The sequence below is a fragment of the Hylobates moloch genome, unplaced genomic scaffold, assembly GCF_009828535.3.
Source record: "Hylobates moloch isolate HMO894 unplaced genomic scaffold, HMol_V3 SCAFFOLD_20, whole genome shotgun sequence".
Taxonomy (NCBI): Eukaryota; Metazoa; Chordata; class Mammalia; order Primates; family Hylobatidae; genus Hylobates; species Hylobates moloch.
In genome coordinates this window covers 53,119,932-53,136,791 of record NW_026652295.1, presented here as the reverse complement: position 1 = coordinate 53,136,791, position 16,860 = coordinate 53,119,932, and the positions used below count along the sequence as shown (strand labels likewise).

At 33.4% G+C, this 16,860-nt stretch overlaps 1 protein-coding gene across 5 annotated transcripts in view; it reads left to right on the top strand.

Moving 5' to 3' along the window:
- HMGCLL1 (3-hydroxymethyl-3-methylglutaryl-CoA lyase like 1) overlaps positions 1-16,860 on the top strand; it is a 143,053-nt gene that overhangs the window by 50,441 nt on the left and 75,752 nt on the right. For 4 of the 5 annotated variants that reach the window (XM_032140819.2, XM_032140820.2, XM_058432514.1 and 1 more), the window contains 2 exons: positions 8,857-8,952; positions 11,295-11,443. In XM_032140819.2, coding sequence (XP_031996710.1) covers positions 8,857-8,952; positions 11,295-11,443 — 245 coding nt within the window. The remainder of the gene's footprint in view (positions 1-8,856; positions 8,953-11,294; positions 11,444-16,860) is intronic. The other variant, XM_058432512.1, reaches the window with a different exon arrangement.

Here is a 16,860-nt window from a genome sequence, read left to right as displayed (position 1 = left end):
AGAGGCAGCACAGTTGAGTAGAAAGAAAATTATACTGGGAGCTTTGAGACTTCTTGCCCTACTTCAGAACGATGTTGGGGACATGATTGTTTTGACATGGGGAGACCAGGAGGGTGGTCACAAAAGGCATTAACCTGAACAAAGAATAACTAATGCATATGTATTATGTTTATCTTAGGAAACTAGGAAATGCTATTGAATAAAATGACTTTTATTTCTTTATCCGGAATATTGGTCTCCCAGTTTATAACTCCCAGATCCATTTGGGTAGCCTGGGTCTATTTTATTAATTTAAAACATGAATACTTGTAGACATTAGTGGATCATGACTGAAATGTCTTGCCTGCATTTACAATAGAAGAGTATGGGTCATATGCTTCCTATTTTGGTCACTCTTGAGACATGTAAGCATTTCACCCAATAGAGGGCAGTACAGAGGTCCTTAGTGCACAAAGGTAATGCTGAATAAGGAAGTACAGGAAATTATACACAAGACCAAATTAGTTTCAAGGCTTCTGGACTTAAGAAGTTTTGTGAATATGGTGTCAGTCTATTTTAGCTTTGGCAGCCAAGGCAGGGTATTGGGTAGAAAAAAAAAAAAAAACTGGATGTTCAATTTTCCAGAGATTTCCTGTGTTTATTATTGTAAGACTGTGATTTATTAAAACTGTCTTACTTCTTCAAGCAGACCAAGATTGCCTCTGTGCTACTGAGGCTAAGATATATGGGGTTTGTGCAAGGAGTCCGTGAATGACACAGGGTTGCTGTACCCAGGCTACAGTGCTATTCATAGCTGGCTAAAACATCACCCAGGGTTGTCAGGAAGAGCTCTAGTCTCATTTTTTCTCATCACTGAATTTACGAATGTATCGCCTTTAAGAGGAGTTACTGCTCAAATTGAGTTTTGAATTATAGGGTCTGAAACCACATTATTTACATTTTTATAGTAATCGATGGCATGTGTGGAAGAAATTGCATGCTCTATGTCTCTTTCCTGTTGTACGCCTGCATACAGAAAGTAATACTGTCAGTTACGTCTAATCCAGCTACTGGAGATTGTAGACAAATAGCTTCTGACATTATCTGCTCATTTTGAAGAGATAATGAATATTGTCCTGGGTGATAGAGTTGGTGGTGGGGCAAAGAAAGCAAAGAATCCTTCAAAAATATATTTTTAAAATTATTTAGCAATCTATATTAGTGAAAAGGAAAAATGAGGGCTTATAGGTCCATGAGTTTAAGTGTTTTCCTAGCAAAATTTAGGATAGTTGATTAAACAGAGAATTTATGAACATGAGATGTACTCGGAAGTCTTATGGATGTACCAATAATAAGACACTGTCACTTAACAACAGTGCTAACTTAAACTTTTAATATTTCCACCCCATCACACAGTTAAATTTTCTCATCTTCAGCAGAGCTACAAAAACACATTGAATAATTTCTATGGTAATACAGAACACACCCAAAACATTCTCCTCTTCTGTAGTTTGCAAACTTGTAGTGGACTAATCTCTCATTAAGTTAAAATAGTAAACGTAGAAGTGACATATATCATAAATGGGTATGAGAGAATTACATATAAAAAGTGTATTACAAATGCAGCTCTGGAATTTAGAGACCTGTACATGGAGTAGCTTTGTAATTGCATTTGTTCAGGGCCGGTGCAGTGGGGAGTTAATCACTGATTAAAATCTAAATGAATAGGACAACTCTTGTCAAAAATTGAATAGGAACTCTCAGTTCCTTATGTACTTCCATCTAAAGTAAATATTTATTTCACTTTATTGAACATCCCACATTGCATGTTATCAGTTGGGACTGAGTAAACTTTACTCAGTGAAAGTTCTATTTTCTCTAACTGTCATTATGAAGAGAAGTAAAGGGTGATAGATATTTTTACCTTTAATTTTGTGGGACTTGAAAATGAAAGAATTGTATACTTGGAAAAATGTTAAAAATTAATTCCTATGAATAATTTCACCCTATAATTTTTTGGAGTATTTTAATAAACAGTATGCTTTAAGTTTAAGGTTATTAAACATTTTTCTTTTACAATACACTAAAAAGTAATAATTTATCATACAAATATATGAGTATATATAAATAATTTTACTCTTTAAGTAGTTTTCAATAGTTTCAAATGCTATGAATAATTTTACTCTCTTAAAAAACAGGCCCCTGAGTTATTTACATTTGGCCTAGATATGGTGTGACTTAAATATTTGTCATAATCATACCTTGGTTTGTTTGTTAAGAAATATGCTTCTTATCTGTGCTGCATAGAATTTCAGATCACATGATAGTTGATTATTTTGTATTTTGGTATATATTTGTATATAATATGTACACATGCATGCACACACAAACATATATAGCTTCGCTCACTAGCCTATATATTCTATCCATGTAACGACTGCATCTGCTTCATTTTTCTATGCCATGATGTTAGATATGTAGTAACTGTATAAATATTAAAATGGAGCAATATTCAAATATTGAAATTAATTTAAAAAACCAATTATGAGGTCTCATAATATTTTAAAAATTGGTTAATTTTTGTATCACCCCAATTGTAAGTTAGTAGAGGCATACCTTAGAGATATTGTGGGTTCAGTTCCAGACCACTATAAAAAAGCAAATATTGCAAAGTAGCTAGTCATAGAAATTTTTAATCTTCTCAATGAATATAAAAGTTATGCTTGTAAAATGTGGTGGTCTATTAGGTGTACAATAGCATTACATCTAAATAAATAATGTACATACCTTAATTTAAAATACTTTATTATTAAAAACCTTCTAATAATCATCTGAGCCTTCAGCTTTCTATTGGAAGATACCATGTTTTGTCTACATCGAAAATCTGTTGTTCAGTGTAGCTACCTTAATTAATAATCTTAACTAGACCTTCTGAATAACTTGCTGCAGCTACTTCATCAGCAACTGCTGCTTCACCTTGCCCTTTTATGTTATGGAGATGGCCTCTTTCTTTAAACTTCTGTGCTAGCTTCAAACTTTTATTCTGCAGCTTCCTCACCAATCTCAGCCTTTATAATATTGAAGAGTGTCAGGCCTTTCCCTGGATTAGGCTTTGGCTTAGGGGAATGTTGTGGCTGGTTTGATCGTCTGCCTAGACCACTCAAACTTTCTCCATTTCAGCAATAAGGCTGTTTCACTTATTATCTGTGTGTAAACTGGAATAGCACTTTTAATTCCCTTCTGACTTTTTCTTTGCATTGAAAACTTTTCTAACTGTTTGGCATAAGAGGCCTGGTTTTTCACCTGTCAGGGCTTTCAACATTCCTTTCTCACTAAACTTAATCATTTTAGCTTTTGATTTAAAGTGAGAGATATGTGAGTCTTCCTTTCACTTGAACATTACAGGCCATTTTAAGGTTGTTAATAGGCTTAATTTCAATATTGTTGTGTCTCAGGGAATGGGGAGGCCTAAGGAGAGGGAGAGAGGTGGGGAATGCCCAGTCGATAGATCAGTTGAACACACACAACCTTTACTTATTAAATTTGCCATCTTTTTGGGTGTGGTTCATGGTGCCACAAAATAATGACAATAGTAAAATCAAAGATCAGTGATCACAGATCACCATAACAGATATAATAATAATGAAAAAGTTTTAAATATTGTGAGAATTACCAAAATGAGATACAAAGTGAGCACATTCTGTTGGAAAAATGATGCCAATAGAACTTGATCAACTCAGAGCTCCCACAAGCCTTCAATTTGTAAAAAACACAGTACCTGTGAAATACAATAAAGCAAAGCTGAATAAAGCTAGGTCTGCTGTAGCCTATTTACAGAAAAACAGTTGAAACTTCCAATATGATTCTCTTTCAGAAGTTTTCGAGAAACTCTTTCATTGTTTAGCACTGCATTCTCATATGCATTATCTTGAAATTCCACTAATCTCAGGAAATTTGGGTGAGCTGAGGACACTAACAACACTTAAACTGTATTTTAGCCATTGCCATTGTCTGGAGAACATATTGAAAGCCTGAATATTTAGAACACATTATAGTATTCAGGTAATTACAACATCGTAGGATGTCTAAATGTGTATAGTATGAACTATCCCAGTTTAATTATGTCATGATAGAGTTAGTAGCAAATAAAATCTATAAGCTTGTTAGGCTATAATTCTCGTGATGCTTTGCATATCTTGAAAACTCTTGCAAAGTGTTACACAAATATTGTGATGATTTGGATCTATATCAAAATTTGCATGCTTAAAACAATTCTTAACCATGGTAGGCCTATTTATTTATTTTATTGTTTTGTTTTTTTATTTTTTGGCTAGAGATATACAGATATTGCCATTTCCAGACTGTGTGCTGGTGATGGCAAAACTTGTTACTAACCAAATCATGAGGATTTTTATCATTTTAAATTTAAAGAATCACTGCAAAATCTGAAAAAAAATTTGTTAAATAAAACCAGATGTAGAAAGGCTTTTTAAAAATGTCAAAACAGTAATGTAAATGAATTGTTAGTTTCATTGTTTAAATTATAGTTAAACTTTAGACATTAAAACAACATTAAGATTGAGGTATAACATAAACTCCCCAAGAGAAAAAAAAATTAAAGCAAGGACTTTGTACCTTTAATTGGAACCTGCCCTTTTTTATTCATTGTAATAAAATGATATTCCCTCAGGATTTCCCAAAACTCTTTACTTACTTGCCTTTACTGACTAAATTAAGACAGAATACTATTATTTTCTTGAATGGCCTCATTATATTGTGACCATTTTTAAAAATGTAAAAGTAGTGATTTTTTTGGATTCTACTTTCTGTATTTATCATAATTTTATTAAGATACCTTCAGTGATTATCAATTTTTAGTTTTTGTGATCTGGGAACTTCATTATCATCTCTGTTCATTTTCCTTTTTTTCTTTCATTTATTTATTATTATACTGTAAGATCTGGGGTACATGTGCAGAATGTGCAGTTTGTTACACAGGTATACATGTGCCATCATGGTTTGCTGCACCCATCAACCGGTCATCTACATTAGATATTTCTCCTAATGCTATCCCTCCCCCGGCCCCCCACCCCCTGACGGGCCCTGATGTGTGATGTTCCCCTCCCTGTGTCCATGTGTTCTCATTGTTCAACTCCCACTTATGAGTGAGAACATGTGGTGTTTGGTTTTCTTGATCTATTGATTGAAACATCTATTTAAAAAAAAATTATTGGCCGGGCGCGGTGGCTCACGCTTGTAATCCCAGCACTTTGGGAGGCCAAGGCGGGCAGATCACGAGGTCAGGAGATCGAGACCACGGTGAAACCCCATCTCTACTAAAAATACAAAAAATTAGCCGGGCGTGGTGGCGGGCGCCTGCAGTCCCAGCTACTCGGAGAGGCTGAGGCAGGAGAATGGCGTGAACCCGGGAGGCGGAGCTTGCAGTGAGCGGAGATTGCGCCACTGCACTCCAGCCTGGGCGACAGAGCGAGACTCTGTCTCAAAAAAAAAAAAAAAAATTATTATTTGCTTCATTATATAAGCTTCTTCCCACTGTCTCAAGATTTTTGTTAAATTATGTGCAGAATTAATTAAATATAGGCCAAGATTATCTATATTTATTGTAGATTAAAATTTGTTTATTTGCCCATTATTCTGTTTTATGATATGCTGCCAGTTTCTATCCAAATCTGTATTTGGTTAGGAACATGCTCTTAATTAACTTTTGTTATCATGAGAATACATATGCCTCTAATAAATACTTACACATACTATGTTTACTTAGGCTTAAGCATTAATAATATTGATTAACATTCTTTAGTGTTGTTTCACATTTTATTACAATATCCTAAAGCTTTACTTTTCTTTCTGCTTATTATCGGAAATCGATTTGCTTATTTTCTTTTTGTAATTTATGTGTGCATGCACATTTGTGTGTGCATGTTAGAAAAACAGAGACAGAGACAGAGAGAGCTCACACTCTAAATAGCATCAAGCACAAAAGTTAAATTCATGGATATGCAATCAAGAACTGTGTTTAAATATGTACAAACTATTTACAAAGGAAGGCTATAAAATGGTGAGAATTACAATTTTGAGTAAAGTGCTCCTCTGTGTTATTAGCCACTGTGTCCTCTTCATCTTTCTTTAGTTCTATTCCCAGTACCATCTTTTTCTACCGCAGAACTTGTCACAAGCTGGATTCTCACAATTACCTGAGAGTTGGCCTCTCCTATCTCGATTATCCTTTGTACCTCCCCTAAATTAATTGTTCTATAATACTACATTTAGTCCAGTCTTCTCCTTTCTCAACGCCCATTCTCTGTGGCTTTCTATTGCCTTCAGGATAAATCAGGATCTTTATACTAATGTGAACCTAACTCAAAGACACATCACAGTGTGTGATTTCCTCTTCATTTATAAGCTTATCCCCAATTGTTCACTAATAATCTTCTCTAGCCAAATAATATGTTACCACTTATGCAACCGTCTGTCTTTCTTTTCCAACCCTATTGGTTTTTCAGTGTTGCAGCTTTAATAGCTGTAAAATGAATTACCTGAGAACTTAGTGGCGTAAGTAAACATTTACTATGCTCACTAATTCTGTGGGCCAGGATTTGAACAGGACATGGGGGACAGGTTGTCTCTGGTCTTCAGTGTCTAGGGCATCAGCTGGATGACTCAAATGCTGGAGGCAAAAGTCATCTGGAGGCTACTTCAATCACAAATTTAGGGGGTGACACTGACTATTGGCTGGGGGCCTCAGTTCCTCTTCACATGGGTTCTCCATGAGGGTCCCCTTATGTGGCCTCTCTGCGTAGGCTAATTTGGGCTTTCTTACAGGATGTTGGCTGATTTCCCCACAGTGGCTTTCCCCAAAAGAGAAAGCCATATGGAAGCTGTATCCTTTTTTATAACCTGGCTTCAGAAGTCATGTAGTAGATTTCCACTACATTCTAATAGTTGGAGGAATCACAGCCTACCTAGCTTCAAGGAAAAGAGTAAATAAAGTCTACCTCTTTAGGAAAAGTCGTGAGATCCTTGAAGAACATACAGGACCAGAAATATTGGTGTGCCCATTTTTTGCTGGAACAATGCCACAGTCAAGGACTGCAGTTTGTATCACATGTGCTCTTTCGAACCCTCCCAGACTTTTATAGGCCATACCAACCTTTATTCATTCTGAACTCTTACAATCTGTGATCTCATTTACAACCAGTATATTTCTTTGAATTGTTAACATTCCATGTGTATCTGTTTTGTCTCCCCAACTATACTACTAACCACTTCAGCACAATAACCTCATTTTCCCCCAGGAATGTAAGGTCTGTATTTTTATTTTCCACTGGACCTAGCATAGAGCTTTGGACGTAGTAGGGGCTCAATAAACAGCTAGATTAAAGTCAGATAGATTTAGAATGAAATGAGAGATATCACTTTTGTGCATTGTAAATGAATGTGGTAGATACTGTTTGGAAAAGACGGGAGTGGGTGAGGTAGGGGATAGTGGATACAATAGTATAGAAATAAGTGAGAAAGGATCACCTGGTAAACACAAATAAATGTGTTTATGAATGAAACACGAAAGCTTAAATGTAATAAGGCACGATGGCAGTCAAAGGAAGGTACTTCTTTACATCTTAGGTATTTAATTTCAAATTTATATGTATTTGAAAACTCATTTAAGTAATCCAGATTATACTAATTGAAAGCATTAAATTTAACTCTGCTGGCATTTGAGAGTTGACAAGATGAATGTATCAAAAAGAGTAAATACTGTAACATGTATTGTTATATTTAATATCATAATATTTTTCAAATGTGTTTATATTTTAAAAAGCATTTTTTGTTTGGATTTATTTGCTTTTAATTTTTTAAATTTAAAAATAATGCATTCTGACGATAGCAAGCCAAATTATATAAAGAAAACCCAATAGCCCCTTTTCTGCATTTCTATATTGAGGATTCCAATTTTGGTTTGGTATGTTTTCAAAGCTTTTTGCATGTTCATTTTGTATACTTTCCACTGCTTATATATTATTCTTCACATTTATTGTTCATGCCACAATTTATTATTTTTAAATATGTAAGGCTCATGGTTATGTCAATGGTAATTTCTCTGTGTGATGATTATGGGATCTGATTAATAGTTATTGTTTTAAGAAGCTAATTCTTAGACTTTATGGCAAACTGGTAAATTTGATATTTTAATTCAAAGTTGAGGTTTTTAGAGATACAGAAAACAAAGTGTCGACAGGGTAGGTTAAATTTTTCAGGTGAGAACTCTACTGTATTAATTTGTTCACATATGAAAACGTGCTAATACTATGATAGTGCTACATAAAGCTTTATAACTATTACTAACTAAAACACCAATGCTCACCAAATAACATTCTGGGATCTCAGCCTTGTTAAGCTGTTCTAAAGAATATGTGTAATTTACATTTTACTAAGCATTGTAAAATTTCATACACTGAAAATTATTTGGACATAAAATTTTCATGTGTATGGTAAATGAATAGCATATTGCCTTTCCAACTCTCCCCAATCTCAGGAGTATTTCAGCCTTGGACCATGAAATGAAAGGAAGGGAATAAAGATTGGTCAAGTGAAAATAGTAAAAGTTCCAAATTCCTATCTGTAATAACTCATTTTACCAGATCCCATTCTGTAAAACAATTAAACTCATTTCTACTTATTATACATCTGTGAGACTGAGAACTACTTTCCTTTACATTCACTGGCATAATTTTTTTATTTCAGATATTAATTTAAAGACTCTAACTGTCCGTGTAACTAGAACCTACCTGAAACTAAAATGATTCTCAGTAACATATTCGAAGTTACACATTTACATATAATTATTATGTATTTAAGATGGCTGATCACACTGAAGTAATGAAAGGCATTCATCAATATCCAGGAGTTCGCTATCCTGTCCTTACTCCTAATCTTCAGGGTTTTCACCGTGCTGTAAGTGTGCTACTAATATTTCTAAAATTGATATGCCTCTTATTGTTTTAAAGATATTTACAAAGTTAAAATTGTGTCATATGTAACTCACCTGTTATATAAATACTATGCTAATGTACTAACATAAAGACATAGAGCTCCAGGTCGTCACAGCGTTGTTGGGGACTAACGTGGTCTATATACCTGGCTCTTCCAGCTTCACCGTTCAAAATCAAAACACAAAAGTAAAATTCTGCATTTTTTTGTGAAATTTCTTAGAAGTGTATTTTGTGCTTCTTCTTAAATAAGTAATATAGAATACTATTTAAGCATTTTTCAATGCAATTTTTATAGTTATTAATATTGTTGAATTTGGTAATTATTTTTGTCAACCTTTGTTGATCAGCTTTTTGTGTCTGTTATTTTCTCCCTCTGGGTGAAAAGCTAATTGTCATTTTATCTGGCTCTAGTTACTTTCCCTATTTATCTTCTTGTTTGTTTCTTTTGATCCTCTGTGACTTAGAAATTTATATAATTTAAATAAAGCTTTAATAATTACACATATGAGATGATCCTCTTCAATTTTAAGGTGTTATCCGTATATGGGCTTATTGCGTAGGTTTTGCAGCAGCTATTTCTGGTATTAATGAATGTTAATGAAAAATATTCATTATGTGAAACTGCATTATGTAAAGTTGAGATTGTGGGGTATTCATCGTATAGTGTATTTTGTTAGAACTATTTATTTTTCTCTTGGGTTTGATTTGATAACATTTTTATAGCATTGTTTAAAAAGTCATTTAAAAAATTATAAATATTGGTGTCATCTAGTAATCCTAACAAAGTAAAGAATGTATCTTACCCTGAAGAAGATACTGAAAGGACACTCTCATGTTAACTCAGAGGGGCAAGCACTGGAGTGGAACTAATTTTGACTTCACAGTCAAGCAATTCTGTGCTCAAAACGTGACTCCAGAACTTTTACTCCCTGTGTGATATCATGCTAAGGATTTACCTTTTTTATGCTACAGCTGTTTCATCTGTAAAATTGGCATAACAACATAGTTTACACAGTTGTTTGTAGATGACAAAAAGCACATCCATAGTAGTAAAAACAGTACAGACAAATAGTAGGTGTTCACTAATAGGGTTTTTATTTTAGAAATTGAAAATGTATTTTGGATAGAGGCATGGAAGCCAGTATTTTTTAAATGTTTGAGCAAAGATGAAAAGATAGCTTTTAAGTTTTTCTCCCCCCATGTATTTTTTTTTTTTTTTTTTTTTTTTTTTTTTTTTTTTTTTTTTTTTTTTGAGATGGAGCTTTGCTCTGTCACCAGGCTGGAGTGCAGTGGCGTGATCTGGATTCACTGCAACCTCCGCCTCCCAGGTTCAAGTGATTCTCCTGCTTCAGCCTCCCAAGTAGCTGGGACTACAGATGTGTACCACCACACCCAGCTAAGTTTTGCATTTTTAGTAGAGACGGGGTTTCACCATGTTGGCCAGGATGGTATTGATCTCTTGACCTTGTGATCTGCCTACCTTGGCCTCCCAAAGTGCTGGGATTACAGACATGAGCCACCACACCTGACCTCCCACCATGTGTTAATGGGGGATTAGCAAGAGGGAGAACATAGGCAAAGTGCTGGAAATACATTAACAGAAGGTCTTAAACATCCAGCTGAAAGACTGAGAGGCTTGATATTTGAAAACAAGTCACTGGAGAGACTGGAGGAAGGAATAAAGTTGACAAAAAGTGCAAAAAGGAAATTGACTAGATTAATATTTTGGATTTAAAGACTGGCAAAAAGATCAAAGCATTAGGTACACAAGAGTATGGCTGTATAAGTCAGGATACAAAAAAATAAAAGCCAGGTTAGGAGATCAAAGAAAAACTGGGGGCAAAATCTAAATGATGAATTGGAAAAATATTTTTCTGTTGGATTGTAGGAAGAGAAGAAAAACAAAGTATTTAGTATCTTCAATTTGATAATTGGCTTGAAAATATTTTTTCATGGAGGATAAGGGTTTTATTGGGGTGCTAGTATTTTCCATAATTAGGGTTACAGTATTTCTGAAGATAATACATTATTTATAAAAGGCATAATTAAATAGAACATCCTCATTGTGTTTTTGTATCTCACAGACTTATGAATATTGCCGTCTGTGGATTATTCTGTTATTACAAAATATTTTTACATTTCAAAAGAGTATATGTGGCAAGATGAGAGAAATCCAATTTTAAATTCTAAGGCAAATATTAAAGAATACATGTATGCCTTCATAGAGTAGTTAATCTTTCTTCTACCACTGTCATTCACATTTTTGAAGTTATTAGCTTTGGCTTTAAATTCTATATTTTTCAGGTTGCTGCTGGAGCTACTGAGATATCAGTTTTTGGAGCTGCATCTGAGTCCTTTAGCAAGAAGAATATTAACTGTTCCATTGAAGAAAGTATGGGAAAGTTTGAGGAGGTTGTTACGTCTGCAAGACACATGAATATTCCAGCACGAGGGTACTTATGAAATCCCACAAATTCTGTTTTGTTAATGTTTATTGTTAAAGCTTACTCATACATTATCTAGAGATTCTTATATCATTTATAAAAATATGCATAGAATATCATATTTCTATTTTGTTTAATCAAGGTAATCACTATATAGTTACATCTCATTAACATCACTGATGATTATTAGTGAGTATCTAGCTTGTGGAATGTGTAATGCAATTGAAATGAGAGGAACTAGCATGCAAATCTGGCATTATTAACTATAAACACTCTGTCACCCAAATGCAGCCCTCTTATCTCAGCCTACATGTGCTGATAAGTTGGTATAAACTCACAACAGCTGTTGGAAAAGAATCATCTAACGTGGTTTTCGAATTTTTTTTAAAAGATGACTTTTTCTTCAAAGAGTATTTTATGTAGAACTTCAATAGAATACAGCAGATATAAAATTGAGCTGTTCTGGGGAATCATTTTACCCATTCTTTCTCCCCCTCAATGGCTGACTTTTCTACTTCCTCTGGATGATCCCAAAGCACCTCCATAGTATCTTGCAGAACACTGTTTAAAAATACTTGATAAATTGCTTATAGAAGATAAATATAAACTTTCAGTTCTTTACTATTTTCTATTATATATGATTTCTGTAAATTTAGGGGTATCAGAGATATCAATCCTTTTCTCTTCGCCTTGCCTTTTTCTTTTAGAAACTTATCAGCTCTTCATTCTAACAGATGTTGATTACAGGACATGGCAAATAAAAACTGACCCAAGATCCACAAACCTAATTTTCTCTCTTAGGAGTTTAGAAATGGAATACCAAGCATGGTTACCTGTATTGATTGTGATTTTGTCACTGAGTTCACTATTTTGGGGTTCCTAGGATGGAGCCACATGCAAATCAGTGACAGGACAGAGCAGTAGAAAGCAGAAATGGAAAAAGGAGGCTCCTAGCGGTGATGAGAGATATAGGGGGAGGGAGGAGAGACAAAAATCTGCCTTGGTGCTTGCCTGCTTCCAGGACCAATAGTTGCCTCAAGTATTATAACCAGGCCTATGTGCTGTGAAACCTATAATGCATTTTTGTGTATGTTTGTTACTTAAGGAAGAATTTGTTTCTAAGACATTGGCTATTTTTTCTATTAATTTTATAAATATGGAGATATGATGAACACACATCTTAACAAGTTAAAGTGCATAGCGATTGGTAATAGAAGGTTGAAAGCTGGGGATGGATTTTGGTGCAGGCTGTACTTCTCTTAGTTGAGGTGAGCAAAGTTCATGGTAGCGGGCAAGATTCAACAGTTAAGGAGAAATGCAAGTGAGTCCATTTTGACTGAGAGTATTAGTGAAATGATTGGAATTTCAATCAAGGTGTTTTGGGGGAACAATTGGAGTTAGGCTATACCTAGTAAAATATTTTGTTGGTTTGTTTTCTATTTATATTTTTCTTGTCCTCCGTAGTAAGTCTACATGAGTTTCTAAAATTCGAAATTACTTTTGTAATTAAGATAGATACATATCATGTAAGGACTATATGAGAAAAATTTAAAATCCAAGACAATGTATTTCCAAAGACATAAAATAAAGGATATTTATTTTTCAGGCAAAAGTTACAAAACCACAATCAAAAAGGAGAGATATACTATCGGTTTCTTAATTTGAATATAAATAAGTTGTCTCAATTTTCTTTAAAATAAAGAGAAAGATGAAGACCCTATTCTATTTCAATATGTGTTTAAAGTGTGGAGTATAAGCTTTAAAATAAAGTAATTCTCATTGGAAAGTTGAAAAGCATGTGAATATAAGAAGTAAAGTGCTTATGTAGCTTGCTCTTCAAATAGGAAGGGTTTTTTAGTGTTGAAAGATGGATGCAAATATAAGTTGTAGGAAGTAACCTTTTATTAGCTTTCTCTTGTAAAATGGAATAGTTAATATAACTGGGCTAATAAAAATCTTAAACCCTCTTAATACTCATTGTTTGACAAATAATACTGGCTCATCAGAAAAATGAAAACTTCTAATCGTGCTTTGGCTTAAGTTTTCCAGGCTTTGATGAACAAGAAGTGACCCACAGTAAAGCAAAATGACTAGAGTACAGTGGAGACTTTACTGTAGAATTATAGACAAATGTATGTTTTCCATTGTGGATTTTGTTCCTTTGGAGTACAACTCCTGAATTTTCTGAAACACTCTCATTTTCAGAAATATGTCTTTCAGTATTAGAGTTCAGTAGCTATTTGTGTAGTTGAAAATATCTTATTCCTCCCAACAATTTATACAAAGTTTAAATAAGATTTTATTTTTACTGGCAATCTGATTTTAGGTATTCACCATTGTAAGTCATAAGCCATTAGTACCTATTTAAGGAAAGGAGCCATGCTCAGCTAGTTGAAACTGCAGTAGATGCTTCAGCATGTCTTGCATGGCAACAGCTGCATCAACATATACTTGATAATCATCCAGAAAATTTATGTCGTCAGTTGTCAGCTTTAAAGTCCATAAAGCAGTACCCGTTTTATAAAAGCACACTAAAACTATTTACATTTTTATAAAATAGTTAACATTCGTATAGTCCAAATAGTAGCTTTTATTACAGTTATGAAGGCTATTGTTAAATTCCCCCCCATGCACACACTGAAACACACACACAACACATGCATGTGTACACATTTTTAACATGTGCTCAGAACTGTACATAACATCTGGGACACATTGTGAAAAGATACCATGCCAAATCAGTGACATAAAATGCAGAGTCAGCTAACTACTGGTGCATATACATTATATGCAAATGCAAAATGAAATATCTGCAGTTTGGATTTTATTTTTTAATGTGCAGTTCATGTGACTTTTTTTAAATCTAGATAATTTTTCTATTAACTGTCTAAATTGTAAAAGGTTAAGAGGGCAAAGAAAAATAAAAGTCTATGACAAATGTGATTATTTTCCTTTTATCAATGGTATTTATTGAAAGAAATATCTATTGGCTTGCCAGGATCCTTTTAAAATTGAAATTCTTCAAGATATGAAATAGTGCTTTAATATATAAGACATTCAGAATTTATTATTTTGTCTAAAGTGATTATCAGCTTCTCTTTATTGAAATGACATTAATCACATGTTCACTCTTTGTGAGAGTATTAATTTAAAAAGGAAATTCTTAGTAAGTTGCCATTATTAATTTCATGGTTAAAATGATTATAAATAGAAATTATAAAATTACAAAGTCAGCAGGTTTGTATATTAAAGCATAAACCATGAAAGTTTCTTTACATAATTACATCTTATATTTCTCCTATAAAATGGCCTAGAATCATTTGATTCTTGATTAGCCTTCTGAAAGTTTATACTGAAAGTTCAAAGAAGAGTATATTTAACATTTTTCCTAGGAGCCACACAAAATTATTGATTCATTGTTTTAAAAATTATAAAATTTTAAAATATTTATCTGTGAATTGTAACTGGTTGAATTTTTTTCAACTAATACAGACAAACATAGATTACTTTCAGATAGAGAAAAACAAAGACAATTGTCAGGTGCAATAATGTCATACTTTAGTCATAATTTTTTGAATAAAATGTGCTTAGTTTTTAGGAGGAGGTAAGGAGTCAGATTTTCCTAGAACTGTAATGAATCTAGGGTGTTCATTCTGTCCATCTCTTCATCTACTGTTTTTCTCACTGTTGACTTTCTTCTTATGCAAAAGCAGGGACAACTTAATTTGGTCTTAAATGCTTCCAAAAGGGATTGCATTACATACAATCGTGAAGAATTCCTTTGATAAAAGATCCTCAATGTTAGGAAATTCTTCCTGTGTTTAGTTATATTTTTTTAACCTATTCAGCTCTATATAATTCTCATCCTTTAAAATGGCAATCTTCCCAAGTGCCATGAAATCAGAGCACAGTATTCTCCTTTAAAACACTGTTTTTTCCCTTTGAGAGATAATTTATAACTAAACATATTTATTCAAAAACTTGCAACCCACTTGCTGAGTTAGCCAAACCATCTAGGTCACGTTGCATTGAGTTTGTCTTTCCTGTTCTCCTTGTCTAATGTAGAATCTCAGTATGGACTCAGATCCTGACCCTGAAGATAATAGCAGTCTTGTTGAGTGAGATAATGAGTCTCCTTATTTAGGGCCCCATTTTTAAGTTCACTGTGACTAGTAGCTAGCAGCTAGCGTTTCTTATGACAAAGCATCAAATCCCTTCCATTGGATGAGCTACCTCTATGGAACACTTGTATTTCTAGCATCATATTCTTGTAAGTGGGCAGCAAGAAGCTGCCCACAGAAGTTCCTTTCCAAATTCTATGGTTCAACTGAGGCCTAGGTTTGGAAGAACGATTCAATCATCATTATGTATCACCAAAATATGGTACATAAAACTCTAAAAATAAGGCATCTGTTAAAGCTATTTTCTTTCATACATATGGTTTAAGGGTTTATACTTTTTAAGCTTTATATATTCTTCTGGCACTGCTGTGTGCCAGAATAACACATACCCAGCAGCAGTTAATATTTGTAAGCTGGGTTTGTGCAGTTGTGTCTAAATAGCCTTCATTTAGACATTTTGAGGTAAGAATATGTTTAGTCATTTCTCATCAAATTAGCATTAATACTTTTTCATTATTAAATATTCTTTTGCTAGATTGTACCTTGCCATACCTGGACAAGAAGTAGAATTTTAATTTACACAAGTAATTTCAAGAAAGTTAATGGTGTCCCTAAGGTGTGAAATTAATTCACACAGATTGTGGTTGAATGGTATATGTTTATAGTCCATACATTCATTTACAATAATTTAAAATTATTTTTAACATGCTTTTTCTTTTATTATATATGTCAATGTGAAACAAGTATATAACAAAGTGAATTTAATAAGTATGAAAAGAGAGTTGTGCAACATATGAAATAGAAAAATGAACATTTAGAAGTTTTTATCATGAGATTAACTTTACTATGAATTCCTTAAAAGCGTTTACAAATTTACTTTTATTTAGAAACACTATTCATATGAAATTAGAACACAGAATACCTGGAAGAAGTACTCTGAATAAAGTTCGGAAATACTAAGCATTCGATGAATTTATTTTTAATCCTATTTAACTTTTTCAATATAATTCAGTAGAAAACATACTTAATCTTAGGCATTCTTCAATTAATTCAAAATTGAATTAAAAATTTATTTTAAAAATGTAGTTAGGGATTGAAATGAGAATCTCAGAGCTTTACCTTGGAAACATCTAACCAGATTCTCTCAAAGCATTACTCAACATGTTGAGTAGGGTTACATTAAAATTAAAACAGTAGTGGAGGTAGAGGTAAGGGGAGAATTCATGGTTCAAAAATTTGTGGACACCTGGATTAAACATAGTTATCTTTGTTAACCAGGCCATCCAAATATAGGACTTCTTTAAA